General features: G+C 59.2%; 5 protein-coding genes across 5 annotated transcripts; all 5 read right to left on the bottom strand.

The window, feature by feature from the left end:
- Positions 1-37: 37 nt before the first annotated feature.
- B0H64DRAFT_470161 (Alpha/Beta hydrolase protein) lies at positions 38-1,635 on the bottom strand (the record flags this gene model as incomplete). The annotated part of the gene is made up of 2 exons (XM_062807819.1): positions 1,133-1,635; positions 38-1,078 (listed from the first exon to the last, which is right to left on the bottom strand). Exons 1-2 carry the CDS (start codon positions 1,379-1,381, stop codon positions 38-40), a joined length of 1,290 nt encoding a protein of 429 aa, XP_062663544.1. The 5' UTR covers positions 1,382-1,635.
- A 15-nt stretch (positions 1,636-1,650) lies between these two features.
- Positions 1,651-2,878, bottom strand: B0H64DRAFT_379766 (uncharacterized protein). The gene is made up of 3 exons (XM_062802692.1): positions 2,388-2,878; positions 2,222-2,291; positions 1,651-2,158 (listed from the first exon to the last, which is right to left on the bottom strand). Exon 3 carries the CDS (start codon positions 2,050-2,052, stop codon positions 1,825-1,827), a length of 228 nt encoding a protein of 75 aa, XP_062663543.1. The 5' UTR covers positions 2,053-2,158; positions 2,222-2,291; positions 2,388-2,878; the 3' UTR covers positions 1,651-1,824.
- Positions 2,879-3,650: 772 nt separating this feature from the next.
- Positions 3,651-5,877, bottom strand: B0H64DRAFT_5598 (ammonium transporter). Its single transcript, XM_062808439.1, has 3 exons — positions 5,221-5,877; positions 4,152-5,090; positions 3,651-4,042 (listed from the first exon to the last, which is right to left on the bottom strand). Exons 1-3 carry the CDS (start codon positions 5,596-5,598, stop codon positions 3,707-3,709), a joined length of 1,653 nt encoding a protein of 550 aa, XP_062663542.1. The 5' UTR covers positions 5,599-5,877; the 3' UTR covers positions 3,651-3,706.
- Positions 5,878-9,837: 3,960 nt separating this feature from the next.
- B0H64DRAFT_470159 (uncharacterized protein) lies at positions 9,838-12,830 on the bottom strand. The gene is made up of 4 exons (XM_062807818.1): positions 12,448-12,830; positions 12,028-12,282; positions 11,202-11,968; positions 9,838-11,142 (listed from the first exon to the last, which is right to left on the bottom strand). Exons 1-4 carry the CDS (start codon positions 12,574-12,576, stop codon positions 9,936-9,938), a joined length of 2,358 nt encoding a protein of 785 aa, XP_062663541.1. The 5' UTR covers positions 12,577-12,830; the 3' UTR covers positions 9,838-9,935.
- Positions 12,831-13,329: 499 nt separating this feature from the next.
- On the bottom strand, positions 13,330-14,607 carry B0H64DRAFT_369326 (glycoside hydrolase superfamily; the record flags this gene model as incomplete). Its single annotated transcript, XM_062802022.1, has 1 exon — positions 13,330-14,607. One exon carries the CDS (start codon positions 14,605-14,607, stop codon positions 13,330-13,332), a length of 1,278 nt encoding a protein of 425 aa, XP_062663540.1.
- Between the last annotated feature and the right edge of the window lie 213 nt (positions 14,608-14,820).

Below are 14,820 nucleotides of genomic sequence, written 5' to 3'. Positions count from 1 at the left end.
CCCCTCAAACCAAAGCCCCCCCCCCCCCTTCAAAGACTCAAACCCACCCCCAAGCCCGATAAACCACCCCCAACACCTCCCTCGCCCCCGTCATCGGAAAATCATGCCCCCCCCGCACCACCTCCCACACCACCCTGCCCTCCTCGCCCCAACCCACCAACCCCAACGCATCAGCCTCGTACTCGCCCGGATCGATGATCTCGTCGTCTGCGCCGAGCACCACGGCCGTCGTCCCCGGCTCGCGGGCCGCCAGCTTCGTCCACGTCGCGTGCTGGCCCGTCATGAGCGAGGCCGCGTGCGTGATGCATGACATGAAGGCGGGCACGAAACCGGCGTGGTGGGTGAGCTGCCAGTGCACGGTGCGGAGGACGCGGTGGGGGAGGGTGGTGGATTCGGGTTCTGGTTCTGGGGTTGGTTCTGGGGGGAGGAGCGGGGTGGTTTCGGTGAGGGAGGCGGTGATGGGGTCGGGTTTGGGGGTTGTGGTGGCGGTGGGGTCGGGGTTGCTGCGCGGGTTTGGGGTGGTGGTGTTGGGGTTGGGGCTGCCGTTGGGGCTGTTGCTGTTGGCGGCGGCCTTGCCGCGCTTGCCGCTCGAGCGGATGGGTCGCCTCAGGCGGCGGCGCGTGAGCCAGGCCAGCAGGCGCGGCGGGATCACGCCCGAGGTGAAGACGGCGCGGGTGAGGGCGCCGAACGACTCCGGCCGGATCAGCCCCGCGGGCGCCAGCAGCACGAGCGACGACACCAGGTGCGGGAAGGCGGCGGCGAAGTGCGCCGCGATGCCCCCGCCCAGCGAGTAGCCCACGAGTCGGAAGGCCTGCGGCCCCGTCCAGGCCAGGTCGGGCGACGAGGCTAGCGCGATCAGGATCTGGGTCGTGTACAGCCGGTCGTCGTGCGGCAGGTCGGCCGGGTTGTCGGAGAAGCCGCGGCCGAAGAGGTCGAAGAGCATGACGCGGCAGCCTTTCTCTTCGACTAGGGCGTTGGCCAGCGTGGTGAGGGTGATGCAGGAGGTGCTAATCCCGTGCACAAAGACCACCTTCTCGCCGGTCAGGGGCCCCCATTCGTAGACGCGGATAGAACCGTACTGGGTTTGTCAGTTGTGGCCGGTTATTTAGGATGGCGATACAGGGCCGCGTACCGGAGTCTCGACATCCCGGGCGCCGGGGAAGTTGTCGGGCTTGTACTCGAGCTTGTCGAACTCATCCGGTGAGAGCCGAGGCAGGACGTTGCGCAGGGGTGAGCGGATGACCTTGGGTTGGGTCGGCCACAGATAACTGCGGAGGAGTGATAATACGGCGGCGGTCGCGATGGCGGTGCCTGCTACTATGAGTCCTGTGTTGTCGCCGTTGGCCTCCGACCCCAGGCCGAGGCGGTTGGTGAGGGTCATGATGGTGTTGAGGAGGGAGCGAGTGAGTGGTGGGTGGTGAGTGGAAACCCTGGAGGAAGTTGTGAGATGAGATTGAGTGGAGTCGACCAACAGGGTTGCAACACGATGTGCCTGGACTTCAGAACTTAAAATCCCGGAGAACCTTTTGAGTCGGGAAGAGCCGGTTATTAAATCAGCTTACAGCAAAGGATATCAGAATATCAAAAGAGAGTGTGACTTTATTTTGAAACCAACTCAACTTGATGAAGTATGCAGGAATCACGAACTGAGCCAACAGAACCAACAGAACCAAGGTGGGGGGCTCAGCAGGGCGGCAATCACACCGTGATGAATGGTAACCGCCGAGGCACTGCGCCCACGTGGCAGACCAGCAGGGCTGATCGAAACATGGCCGGTCACCTGTCATTCTTTGATAAGAAAAGAAAAAAAGAGGAAATGGAGGCCTAATTAAATGCTGAGACAAACTGAATGTTTAAATTGATTTTATTAGCCATGTGAGAGAGTAAGGTTGAAACCGGGCTCAAACAAAGTGTTCCGGTAACTGGGTGCAGTTGTGAGTAGGCAGGTCGAGGCTCACGGTCTTGATAAAAAGTCTGAATAAGATCAGACGATACCAAAAACAACAAAACAGCCATCGACTGGAATCGAACAAAAAGAGGCCGCGAAGTCATTCACCACAGGCAGTATCTTGTTGTCCACAGGGGTAGAATAACTCGCAAGCCAACCACTACACCACGAGGGTTACCAGTGGGATCTGTTGGAAAGAGGCCACAACGCGTGGGTTATATGCCGCTCCGTCTCGCACAGTTTCTCTCTAACACAGGCGAGCCCACAATTCAGCGAAAAACCACTTCGCAAAATATAGACGGGCCGCGGGAAAGGGCAGAAACCACTATCCGGGCAGCTTTAGGTATTTAACACCCACCGTTGAGCTGGCTTGGTATTATTCCATCGCCGGGTACCCTGGGAACCATCACATAGTCAGCCTGTTAACTGCTAATGCTAGCATTCAACCACACTCAGTGCTGTTGACCCTATGGCCTGGTCCCGGGCGAGGGAGGATACAAACTTGGGAATTGAGTCTTGTTCATCGGGCAAGGCCCCATCGAGAACATAGCTAGCCATCACCCCAAATATTCCGGATTCAAGCCGGAAACTCCAAATCCCGCGCAAAATCCCCCTCCAGAGCTACCAATCTCTTCATTCTCACTTCTTGCCCAGAGACAGCCCGTTTAGGCAATCTGCCGCGCTCCGTCTTGGCGTTTGCCGTAACCCCACATCCAGAAGACGGAGCCGGTCCGGGGTTCGGGGTACATCGGCCCCACTGGCCCGGTTTGACTTATGGATTGGGTTGTGTAGAAGGGCCGAGTATTGGCACCATCAACACCAAAATATACATACATTTACCCCCCGCCGTCACCAAGTTGGACCACTGCTTGCTCACTTCCCATCCCTCTCCTCCGCTCGGGAATCCGTCCCCTTCCACTTCCATTCATGATGCCACTCGGCACCTTCGTACCCAGGTGCGTACCAAGGTGCAACAACCCAGCTCAGAGGTAGAAATATCCACTGATATTAAACAATCTACATCTAAACTAGTCCTCTGCCCATCACTCTCCAACCGCATTCTCGCCACCAGCGCCTTAAAAAGAAGCTACCCCCAGACAACGATACCCCTGACTGACGCGAGTCTGAGAGTCTGAGATGCACCTCCAAGGCCTTGACTCCAAAATCATAAATGTTCAAATCCAAACTCGATTCCGCTAATAAGCAGTACGGTAAATGTAGCAACTAAAGGGAAACTGGGGGGTATTATACAAAACATGCCAGTGAGCGCGGAGCAGAGTGCAGATGGCCAAAGAAAAGGAAACAGAGAACACCACCACCACAATAACCCAAATCCAGTTAAAGGCAAATCAAGTCTCCCCTCCTGCTACACCGTGGTATCCATAGGTATGTCGATAGAAAGGAAAGGTAAGTAAGTTGGTAATAAGTAATAAATAAGTAGGTAGGTAAGGCGGTATGGTATATAAAGCAAGCAGCAGCAGCAACAGGCGACCCGGCGCCCCTTTTTCCGCGCCCATCTCACGGCACGCTCAGCAAAGCACAGCAGCCACGGCAGCGCAATCCATCGATTTGACGACTGCCTCCCCGCAAACGAAAAAAAAAAAGGGAAAGCAGAAACTTGAACAGAAAAAAGAGCCCCACCCCTAACTCCCACGCCAGCCCAGCCAGGTTTCCCAATCCCCAGACAGATATACCCCAAAAAGAACAACCAACACAAACACGCTCCCTCCCCTCCCCATACCAAAAACCAAGCAACAATCATTGCGTAACCTCCACCTTCTCCCCCTCGGTCACCACCCCCAACCTGCCCACCGCCACCACCTCGCCCTCCTTCTCCTTCTCCGGCGGCGGCGTCACCGGCCCACTCCCGCTCCCACTCCCGCTCCCACGTCTCCCCTTACGGCTCCCAGTGCTGGTCCTACTAGTAAGGATGTGATTATTGTTCTCCGCCGAGGAGCCGGTCCCCGGCGCGCGCAGCCTCGCGCTCTCGGCCAGGTCCTGGTGGCCGGCGATGCCGTGCTGGGGCACCACGACCGCGCCGTCTTCCTTGGGGTCGCGCTCCGCGGGCGTCCAGGCGAGGTAGTCGCGTCGGACCTGTGGGACAGACAGATGTTAGTGGACTGGGTTGGGTTGGGGGGGGTTAAGGGGTTGGAGGTTGAGGGGATGGTTAATTAAGGAGGGGGGAAAGCGGGGGGGAACATACCTCGACGTAATCATAGGCGAACTCGCCGTGCTGGTCGTCGTCCATGCCGAGGAGCTCGGCTTCGGAGGAGGCGCGCAGGTGGAGGCCGGGGACGAGGTCGATGGCCTTGGCGATGATGGCGGACATGACAAAGGTGTAGGCGCAGGCGGCGACGATGTAGGCGATCTGGATGTAGAGCTGGCGGTAGTTGTGGTTGAGGAAGCCGCCGGTGACGCCCATGTTGACGCCGTCGAGGCCGATGATGTAGTCGGCGGCGAAGAGGGCGTTGAAGATGAGGCCGACGATGCCGCCGATGCCGTGCTCGGCGAACACGTCGAGCGCGTCGTCGATGCCGATCATGAACTTGACCTTGGTGCCGAAGTTGCAGGCCACGCCCGAGACGACCCCCAGGAGGATGCTGGCCCACGGCGTGATGACCCCCGAGGCCGGGGTGGCGGCCACGAGCCCCGAGATGGTGCCGGAGCACCAGCCGACGAGCGACCACTTCTTGGCCAGGCGGTAATCCAGCAGACACCAGGTCATGGCGGCGAACATGGCCGTCAGGCACGAGTTCCAGCAGGCCATGGTGGCGCGGAGGTTGGCGCCGAAGGCGGAGCCGCCGTTGAAGCCCAGCCAGCCGAACCACAGGAGGATGGTGCCGAGGGTGATGAGGGAGATGTTGTGGGGGCGGAAGTTGAGCATCATCTTCTCGTTGCGGCGCCCGAGCACCCACGAGTAGGCCAGGGCCGACACGCCGGACCCGATCTCGACGGGGCCGCCGCCGGCGTAGTCGAGCACGCCGTACTGCAAGGCCCACCCGTTGGCGCCCCAGGCCCAGTACGCGAGGGGGCAGTACACGAGCGTGGCCCAGAAAAAGGTGAAGACCATCGCGGGGACGACGCGGCCGCGTTCGGCCGTGGCTCCGATGACGAGGGCGGCGGTGACGGCGCAAAATTGCATCTAGACGACCCAAATTACCGTGTTAGCCCTCCCCTTTTCTTCATTTATTTTGTAGCTCTCGCATTTCTCGCATTCTACCCCTCCTCCCCCTCTCCCCATGCGTTCTCCATTTTCAGCGGTCTATTCGTACCTGGTAAAAAGAATACAACAGCTCCGGAATCAGCGGTGAGCCGGGGCTCGGCGCGCCGAGGGTGTTGCGCAACCCAAACTTGTCCAGGTTCCCGATGAAGCCGTTGGTGGCGGTGCTGCTCAGGGCGAGCGAGTAGCCCCAAAAGTACCACTGAAAGACGACGACGCTGAAAGACATGACGGTGACCCAGATGAGCGAGAGGGCCGATTTCCGGCGGGCGAGACCCGAGTAGAGGAAGGCGATACCGGGCACCATAAGCAGGACCATGGCCGCCGAGACGATGATGTAGGCCTGGTCGCCCGCGTTGAAGGGCGCGTTGAGGTTGTCGACGGTCGGGTCGGTGCCGACATTCCCGCTACTCTCGTCGGCGGTCGACATGATGGGCGGTGGGAGGGCGGTCCTTCGCGGACCGTGGCGATTTGGGATTTGCTGCTGTGTCGGGGGAGGATGGTGGCCGCGAGAAGAAGTCGAGTCGGAGTTCTTTAGGGTGGAATGTTCAAGGGGGGACCTGATTACACCGAGGAGGGAGGGAAGCGAAGGGGGTGTCGTTATAGGGACTCGGGTGTCGGAAACAGGGCTTCACCAAAACAAAACAACAACAACAGCACGATGGGAAAGTGAACAAGCGCGATCAAAGGTGGGACAAGACCAAAGGTATATAAGAAAAAAAGACAAGATCCGGGGGGGGGGACCCCATTGCTACTGTGCGTATGTATGTTACCTTATCTCCATACCCTTCCTTTCATCTCACCTTAGTCAATGGCCCTATCAGTCCCGAAGAGTGGGGAGCGACAAGATCCGGGTCCTGGCTGCGGTGTTCGGCAGGTACGTCTCTTGTGTGGATGTCCACGGCAGGGAAGGAAGAAGAACTTGACAAGAATGGAAGTGCCCCATGTCGGCGGACCCATGCAAGCTGCGGGTGAGGTGCGGGCGTGCATGCGATCCCGGCCGGAGAAGCCTGCCTGCTTGCCCGACCGACCACCCAATAACTAGTGAGTTACTCTGTCTCGCGTGGGAGTCCGCCCCGAAATGGGTGCGAGGATGCGAGGATTGCGAAGGGCACCGCGGGTTTCGCCTGCCATGGATCCTATTTCGGACCCAACATGCAGAGTTATTACCAAGTAACTATCCATTGCCCATTACCCCCGTTTCAGTCGGGTGGGATCGCGGGCGCAGCAGGAATCGCAATCTGTCCCTGGCGAGACCCCCTTCGAGAGGTCCATTGTCCATGGTTCGTCCACGGTCAGCCCGCCTGTCCACCACCAACCCGCCCGTCTGGGGTCCCCCAAGAACCTTATCCAACGCTGCTGAAAACGGTTAGCGGACCCGGGATGGGTGGCGTCCCAGTGTGTGGGAGGACCCCCGCTCCCGGAACTGGCTGGCTCGGTCCCACCTCTGCGGGCTGCGACGGTACATGTGCGCGCAGTGCCTGATGTACCTCTGCCGTTCTGGATCGAAGATGCAGAAGTGAAGCGCCTGTCTGTCAAGATGTCGCATGTCTGCCCTTCCAAACTAACCCTCGTCTCGGTTCGTTAGAATGTTAGAAGGAGACGGACGCGTAGAACAGGCAGCGAAAAGCGTTTGCAAGAGGGGGCTTCGAGACAGACCCCCACATCAGCATTGCTTTGGGCTTGGATCTCGATCTGTCTGATAAACCCGCCATAAAATACGTTAATACTCGCTCAAACTTGACAGCTTGTTTTACTGTGTAGAGCTGATATCTAGTGAGCACAAGACAATGGATACTCTAACCACATCAAACACGCCAAGCAGGAGCAGAGGCATGGCGGGATAAGGTACCGAGTTACGGTGTATGCAGCTTCTCCCCCACGTTGATTGATGTCATGCTCACTCGTGCTTCCCATGGCATCGGAAACCTAAGTGTCTTACACGACATGAGGGCCATAGGGCTGTTGCATTTTCGATGTCGTCACCCGTTCGATAGCACATCGTTGGTGGAATGAGATATGAGATAGCTGGGTTCCTAGGCTGAGAGAGAAGTTCAATGTTGAAATCGATTGATCCCCACCGACCAATGGAGCTTGGCGATCAGGTCGGGGTTCTTGCTGCAGGGCAACTCGCCTTGCCGTAACCTTGGCACCACCTTCCTTCCACTCAGCTGAGAATTTGCATCCCACTGCCAGTCTGCCGCGAAACAACAAAAATACAATCAATTGTCCAATTGAGCCCTCTTTGCCGTCCTAACCGCCGTGGATCGCAGAGGCCTCCCCGCACTTCGACCACCCTCATTAATGCCCTTCGGCTTCTAACTCCGCTACCGGCAGAACATGACAGAGCCACGACAAGTCGCCCCGGTGCCCAACGGCGGTTTTTCCCGATCGCATGGGGCTGGAATGGGGCAGCGAAGCGACAGCCGTCGAACCAGAGGCCAAGCCGGGAAGCGTGGGGCCATGAGTTTTTCTTACGAAATCGTTTCTGTTGAGGCTCAGTCTGGGGTTCTGGACTGGCAGCCTCCAACCAAGCAGGAGGGACAATTGGGCGAATCACGGAGGGGGATCTCTCTTATCTGTCGACCCGCTCTTTTCTCGAGATCTTCCACGCGTTTCATGCCGGGGCGCCCTTGTGCAGCTTATCAAGTGGAGTCGCCCGTTCTGGCACCGGAAATTGAATCACGGCGCTGACTCTCTGTTTGCTGAGTGGTCTTTCGGATTATTTCAATCAGTCGCCACGGTATTGACCGTTCCGGCCGTTTCGTCATCTTTCTGGACTCGAAGGCGGAACGAATTCGGGACGTGACCTTGAAGACTGAATCATTAACCAGATCAAACCAGGCCAGAAACACACTGTAAGTCTGTCAACCCTCTCCTAAATCGAGTGAGTTCAAAATAAAAAAACACAAAAATACTTCCTCAACCAGCCGCCAAGTGCCCTCGCCGAACGACCCGATGTGCCCAATCTCCAAACCTGCTCACAGTGGCAACTTCGCTTCCTGTCGCATGCTCATCCACAACTCCCCTGATCCCGGCCCTGGGTACTGTAGGCGATCCTCCGAGGCAGCGGGAACCGAGTCTTGCCAAGAGATAGGCTTATCTGCTTGTCGACGGGGCCAATGAACGGCAGCAGGATGGAAGTCGAACCAACCCAGCCTCCATCGCCTCCCCGCCGTCACCACTCACCACTCACCACCGAGGACAGCAGCCCGAAAACGTCCGTCGAGCACCTCACCTCGCGCGGCTATTCGGCCTGGGGTATTCGTAGCGGAAAGTGGGAAACCCATCCGGCCGGCACGGCTGAGAGCTGAGCTGCCCAACGTCGTTCGAAAGTTCTTCGTTCAGGCGGGAGAGGGGGACTTGGCATTTATTTATGTTTTCCCATTGTCACCGCTCCCATCGTGCCCCAGCCTTACTCGATAAGAAGATACGGTGCATTCCGGTCCCCACGGTGGAATTTCATGCATCTCCGTCTCCTCCACTGCCGAAGCCGGCGGAGAACTGGCTTTCGGACGGCCTGGTTGGCGAGGACTGCCCGACTCCGGCCTGTTTGTAAAGTACATGCATCGATGGGCATCCACAGCGTGCCTGGGTACCTAGGAGACCCAATATGCACCGCGTTTATTAGAGCTGCGGGTTCCAAGGAGGGTACTTCAAGAAGCCAGGCGGAGAGTACCGAAAGAGAACCTATTTGTATTCATATGTACTTGTAACCCGCAGTGCAGATGGACGAATAACCCCGTCTCCTTTCTAAGCGGTAGCTTGAGGCTTCGGTTCGGGTTCAGCCACTCTAGAGGTGTAGCAAAGGGGTAAATCGGCCATAAGAGAAGCCGTCCTCTCACAATCCCGCTTCATTTCGCTGGAGAAGAGGGCACCCGCGAGAGAGGAGCTGCTCACGAATCACCAAATCCATCCATCCACTACACTGCAGCATGCGAGGGACCACAATGGGCTTACAACCATCCGCCATCACAACCGCTGAGCATAAAAAGTAAAAGCTTTTATTCGACTCCTCGAAAGTAGTCCACCAGTGATAGCAGTGAGTCAGGTAGTTATGCCCGTCCACCATGTAGAACGCCCAGGAATGCGTGCGCCCGACCGACCTATGCGCCCCAACCCAGCCATACCCGTCCAGCCATCCGATCCGAGATTGAAAGAAAATCCCACCTAAACCACCCCTTACCTAGACCTAGCAAATTAGAAACATATGAAAAGCACATCCTCAAGCTATGCCACCCACCCACACCAATGTTACGCCACACCAGCCGGAACAGCCCTCCCCGTCCACTCCCACCTTGCAGTCCTCCCATGGCTAGATGGGTGTCGAAACTCGGACCGCAAACGCAGGAGCGAAGCAAAGAAAGGCCCGGGACTTTTGGACTGAACAAAACAAACCAGCCCAACCCCAACCTGGAAATAGCAAACCACCACTCGACCCCGTGTAGATGGCGAGTATCTGGCAACGCCCCGAAACATAGCGTCCCCCGCTCGACCCCGTGTAGATGGCGGGTATCTGTGCAACGCCCCGAAACATAACTACCGCCTCCCGCTCCTCCCACCCTTGAAATGAACCCCAGAAACCACACCCACCACCCCGAGAAGCAACTCCATGACCACACCACCCCGAGAAGGAAGCAACTCCATAACTTCCCTACCCACCCACCCACACCCCCGGATCCCCATCCTTTGAATACCCCGTCCTAGTACATAGTACCCATCACGACCCGAACCCGGACGGACCTACGGTACCAAGTTGAGGGAGGTTCAAAAGACCAACAAATCCTCCTCCCCCTCCCTCCTCACATCATACGCCAGAATAGTATGATCCTTATAATGCAGTATCAGCCGATACGTCACCGGCAGCGCCTTGCCACCACCACCACCACCAAATCCACCACCAAGGCCACCACCACCACCCCCCACCCCACCCTTCGCACCCAACCTCAACCCCAACCTCGGCAGCCGCGGCGCAGGCGACACCGCCACACCCACAAGCGTACACCCCGGCTGCACCCGCGTCCCATCGGGACGGGTCTCGCCCTTCCGGGGCAGGACACACGCGACGCGGAACCCGTGGCGGAGCCTAGTCATGTGCAGCATGCGGGTTGGGGCGGCACGGGTGAGGACGAGCAGGGCGACGCGGCCCGTGGGCGAGCCGGCGACGACGAGGCCCAGCTCGGGCACGTGGTGCAGCATGCTGATGCGCTCCGAGTAGATCGGGTGCAGGTCCCAGGGCTGCGGGGCAGGGGCGGCGCCGGTGGTGGTGGTGGTGCGGGTGTTGTGTTGGTGGGGGAGGACCCATTTGCATTCGATGCAGGGGGTGTTGGGGTCGAGGGGTTGGAGCTCGACGTCGGTGGAGGAGGTGCGCAGGAGGCAGTAGTTCTTGCTGAGGTGGCTGTCGGCCGGGGCGAACTCGACGACTTTTGTCTTGCGCTTGCGCTCGATGCAGAGCCGGCTGAATTGGGTGCGGGTGTCGAGGCTGTCGTCGAGTTCGAGTACCTCGCCCAGGTTGGGGATGATGCATTGGCCGAGCTGGAAGTCCTGCGTGCCTTTGTAAAAGGACCGGTCGCACCACGGTTTCCCTGTTCGGCGGGCCAGAGATACCGCCACAATGCCGGCCGTATGCCCGCCTGTCGGTTGTAGGCTCGTCGTTTGCGCGCCCTCCTCGGCGTCGGCCTCGCTCTCGCTCTCCCATCCGTCCGAAAGTTCGTCTTCCTCGTAGTCTTGGCTCGATGCGTGCATCCTAGCATAGTCATGGCGAGCGTTGCGCTGCCGGAACAGGGTGTCCGGGTTCGGTTCGAACCCGTTGATGTAGTACAGGCTGCAGGTGGTGTCCAGCCACACCCTGTCGCCGCCCTCGGGTTTCTTGACGGCAATCACCTCATTCCCAGGGGCGCCGAGCGCTTCGCGGATCGTCTTGGTCGGCTTGAAGCTGCTGTAAGGAAGCACCAGCACGCCCCAGCCTCTCACACTACACAAGCCATCATTAGCCAAAGTTCGGTCCGGGTAACCAAAACGCCGTATGCGTACGTGGGTGCGAGATGTGCCTCCCTCAAGTAGCCGGCGTCCGGCCACCGGGCGTTCGGGAAGCCGAGCCTCCAGATATCCAGGAACACCACGGCGCCCGTGATGTCGATGGCGGCAACCTTTTCCGCATCGCCCATCTCATCGTCCACGAAGGACACGTTGGGGATATTGCTGCCCCCGTTGCCAAGCGGGAGAACGATCCTCCACGATCTCGACCTCGCTTGGAAGTGTCTCTGGAGCGCGAGTGCCGAGTGACCGCACACGGCGTGGACGGGGGGCATGTTCTGCTCGGAAAATCGTGGCGAGGTGCTATCCGGCCGCTTGAGTGCAAAGGCAAACACGGTAACTTCGTGGAGGTTCGAACTGACGGCAATTAACCTGGACTGCTCGTGGATGGCAAGCCCCCAAGCTGACTCGCCCACATTCTCGTGAAAAAAAGGCTTCGGATGTGCTCCGTGAGGGGTCGAGGATGGGCCTGGGCTGCGCGTGCGGCCGCTGTTTACCTTGATGTAGTGAACGATTTGATGTGTATAGTACGCTATCGTGTCGCCGTCGTCGTAAGTCAACAAGAGGATTTCGAAGTTTCCCAGGTTCCCCACAATCAGGTGATTGACCTGGTGGGGGAAACGTTGGTCCAGCACCCCGTGGCATCGTTCGGCCCATTTGGACGGCTGCGGGTAGAGGATAAGGGCCGGAGGGGGGAGTATCTGGGGCCCGGCTCTACGCGGCCGGTAGACATAGATCCGGTCTTGGTAGGCGGCAAAGTAGAGCTGTACCGTAAATTCGGGTCAGCGTGTCTATCGCCCTCGTACCTAAGCAGGAGCCCTACGTTGTACCGTTGTGAAAGAGCAGTCAGGTTATTTCTCGTAGTCGCGATTCTCGGGAAGCCGTGCTGGGCATGGTCGGTCTCGAGTCCTGGACTGAGGTGCGTGACCCATTGATTCGCCTCCAAGAACACTTCTTCGTCGATGGGCTCGTCATCCTCATCGTCGACCCCGGAGTCTTCGTCCTCAAACGCCAGATCGATATCCTGGGGTGCGCCGCTGACGAATGCTCGGAGGTCATCGAGGACGTTGGCGCCGAACTAGTCCGAGCGAGTTGGTTAGCCGAAGCGAGTTGGAGCGAGTGGGCGGAAGCCCGGAATGCGTGGCGATGCAGAGAGGAACTAAAGACGCTCGAATGAAGCACGGGGAATAGAGAAGGCAATAGCATCCCCAGGCGAAAGGCTTCCAAGATGACGAGAACTTACCCGATTCTCGGCTGTCTGAATAAAAGAGGTCGGGCTCACATAGAGCCCATCAGTAGAAGTGGCAACTCCTGCAGCGCCTGCAGCGTCGGAACCCATCACATCCATTGTATCCATCGTATCCATCGTCATGTTCCGATAACCGAGTTGAACGTTATCGGAAGAGCACCGGTCATTATTCGCAAACGGATCGCGGGTGGCGGGGGATGCGATGTAATTGGTAACGTTAAATTCGGTCTACTATGTGTGTGTATGAGAGAGGGAGAGAGAGATGTGTGCAATGTACGCTCTCTCGCGTGGGGACGAGCACGATGAGTCGGTGCTGTTTTGAAGGCGTTGAGGGAGGAGTTAGCTAACTGCTAGTGCCAGTGATGGCAACGTCGAGCTCACGGGCGTGCTATCGATAAGAGGGGAAATGGAGGTGGGGGGCTTGGTGGGGCACCTTGCTGGCCAGACCATGTGGCAGACGTCACTCAGCGTTGCAATGGCTTGTGACATTACCTGACCCGTGCATGACCACAACATATCTGGCTGCAAAGGTTTCCACTGGGTTTCGCACCGTTGAGCGTTTGGGTGTCTCGAGCGTCTATCCCTAATTTATTCTATGGCTACTTTTGTGGTATCGAGTAACTAGGAATAAGAATGCACAGATAAAGTTACCGTTCGTTACCCAGGAAGTTTATGCCCCTACCTATCCAACCCAAACGCCTCCATCTATAGATGTACCGAGCCGGCGACGCCCGAGTTCCCATGTCTCCCCGAGAGCGCTGCCGAGCGTTACCGACAGTAATGATTTTTCGAAATAGTAAAGATGCAGCCCCGAGGTATAAGACATGCAACTCCCAAGCGCCAAACAAACACCCCAAACCACCTTCCCAGGTCTAGCTACCTCTCCCCTTCACTTCCCCCCTCTTCGGCCCCGGCCCGTATCAGCTCCGTCATATCCTTCATCCTGTAGTCCAGCACGGGCGTGGCCCAGTCATCCTCGACAAGCGAGTACGACTCCTTCTCGTCGTCCTTGGGCTTGCGCGGGTTGATAGCCCAGTAGCCAAAGTCGGCATCGATCGCCTTGAGGTAACGCATCAAATTCCGCCAGTAGTTGGCATCGCCCTGGCCGGGGGTGGCGGGGGCGCCGAACTCGCCCACCCACACGGGCGCGATGTCGCCCTCGACCAGGTAGGCCCAGTTCTTGCGCATGGACTGGACGAAGCTGGCGTAGGTGCGCTGGGCGTAGCGGCCGCCGATGCTGCCCCAGCCGCTCCACGAGTAGACGTGGGCCGAGTAGACGACGCGATCGGGCAGGTCGAGCACCACGGGCCGGCGCGCGACGCCCGTGAGGTCGTTCTGCGACTCGGTACCGCCCACGATGATCAGCCAGTCCGGGTTCATGGCCAGCAGGCGGTTGCCCGCGCGCTCGGCGGCCGTCGCCCAGCGGTCCCACGTCATGGTGCCCCACACGCCGCGCACCTCGTTGCGCAGGTCGGCGCCCACCACCAGCGGGTTGCCGACGAACCGCCGCATCACCTCCTCCCAGTGCTCGATCCACTCGTCCTCCGTCTGCCGCACCCGGCACAGCACCGCCGGCAGGTGGTCGTTGGCCCAGCCGGCGTCGCAGGGGTCCGCCCCGCAGCACCAGGTCGCGCTCGTGATGTGGTTGTTCACAATCACGGCGATGCCCGCGCGCGTGAGCGCGTCCACGACAGCCTCCAACACATCCATGGCGCGGCGGCCGGCGAGGTCCGGGTTGGCGGCGAGCAGGTGGGGCGGCACGACGGGGTTGCGCAGGACGAGCTCGTCGGCGTAGGGGAGGCGGACCGAGTTGAAGCCCATGGCGCGCACGATGCGGGCGATCTCGTCGCGGTGCTTGACGTCGAGCCCCCCCGGCACGAACAGCTCGTCCGACGCGCCGTACCAGTTGACGCTCGACAGCTTGAAGCGCCGCCCGCGCGCGTCGACCACGTCGCGCCCCCGCGTGCGCAATGGTAGGGTGTAGGTTGGCGAGGACAGGAAGGTGTCGTCGAGCGGTGGCGGCAGTGGTCGCTGTGCGAAGAGCCGTGCCGAGGCGTCCGGGACCCAGGGGAGGAGCAGGCGGGACTCGGCCCGGTAGAGGTAGAGGAGCAGCGCGCCTATCGCGGCCGCGATGAGGAGGAGGACGGGAAACATTGGCCGGCGTCTTAGGATGCGGGATGCGAAGTGTTTGGAACTTGATGGTGGCGCCGGTGGTGGTGGTTGTGGTGGTGTTGTTGAGATTGGGAGGACGATCTGTTTCCTGCGTGGGAGGAAGAACATGATTCCGGCGGGACGGCGGCCGGAGCTCGCTAAGGCTGAGGCGCGCGGGGGGGCAGTTGCGGGTCTTGGCAGGGCCGGGTGTTGAGC

Source organism: Chaetomium fimeti, assembly GCF_033439085.1.
Source record: "Chaetomium fimeti strain CBS 168.71 chromosome Unknown B0H64scaffold_1, whole genome shotgun sequence".
In the NCBI taxonomy this organism is placed as follows: domain Eukaryota; kingdom Fungi; phylum Ascomycota; class Sordariomycetes; order Sordariales; family Chaetomiaceae; genus Chaetomium; species Chaetomium fimeti.
The sequence above is the reverse complement of the archived record's forward strand: the minus strand, read 5'-3'. Positions and strand labels throughout refer to the sequence as shown.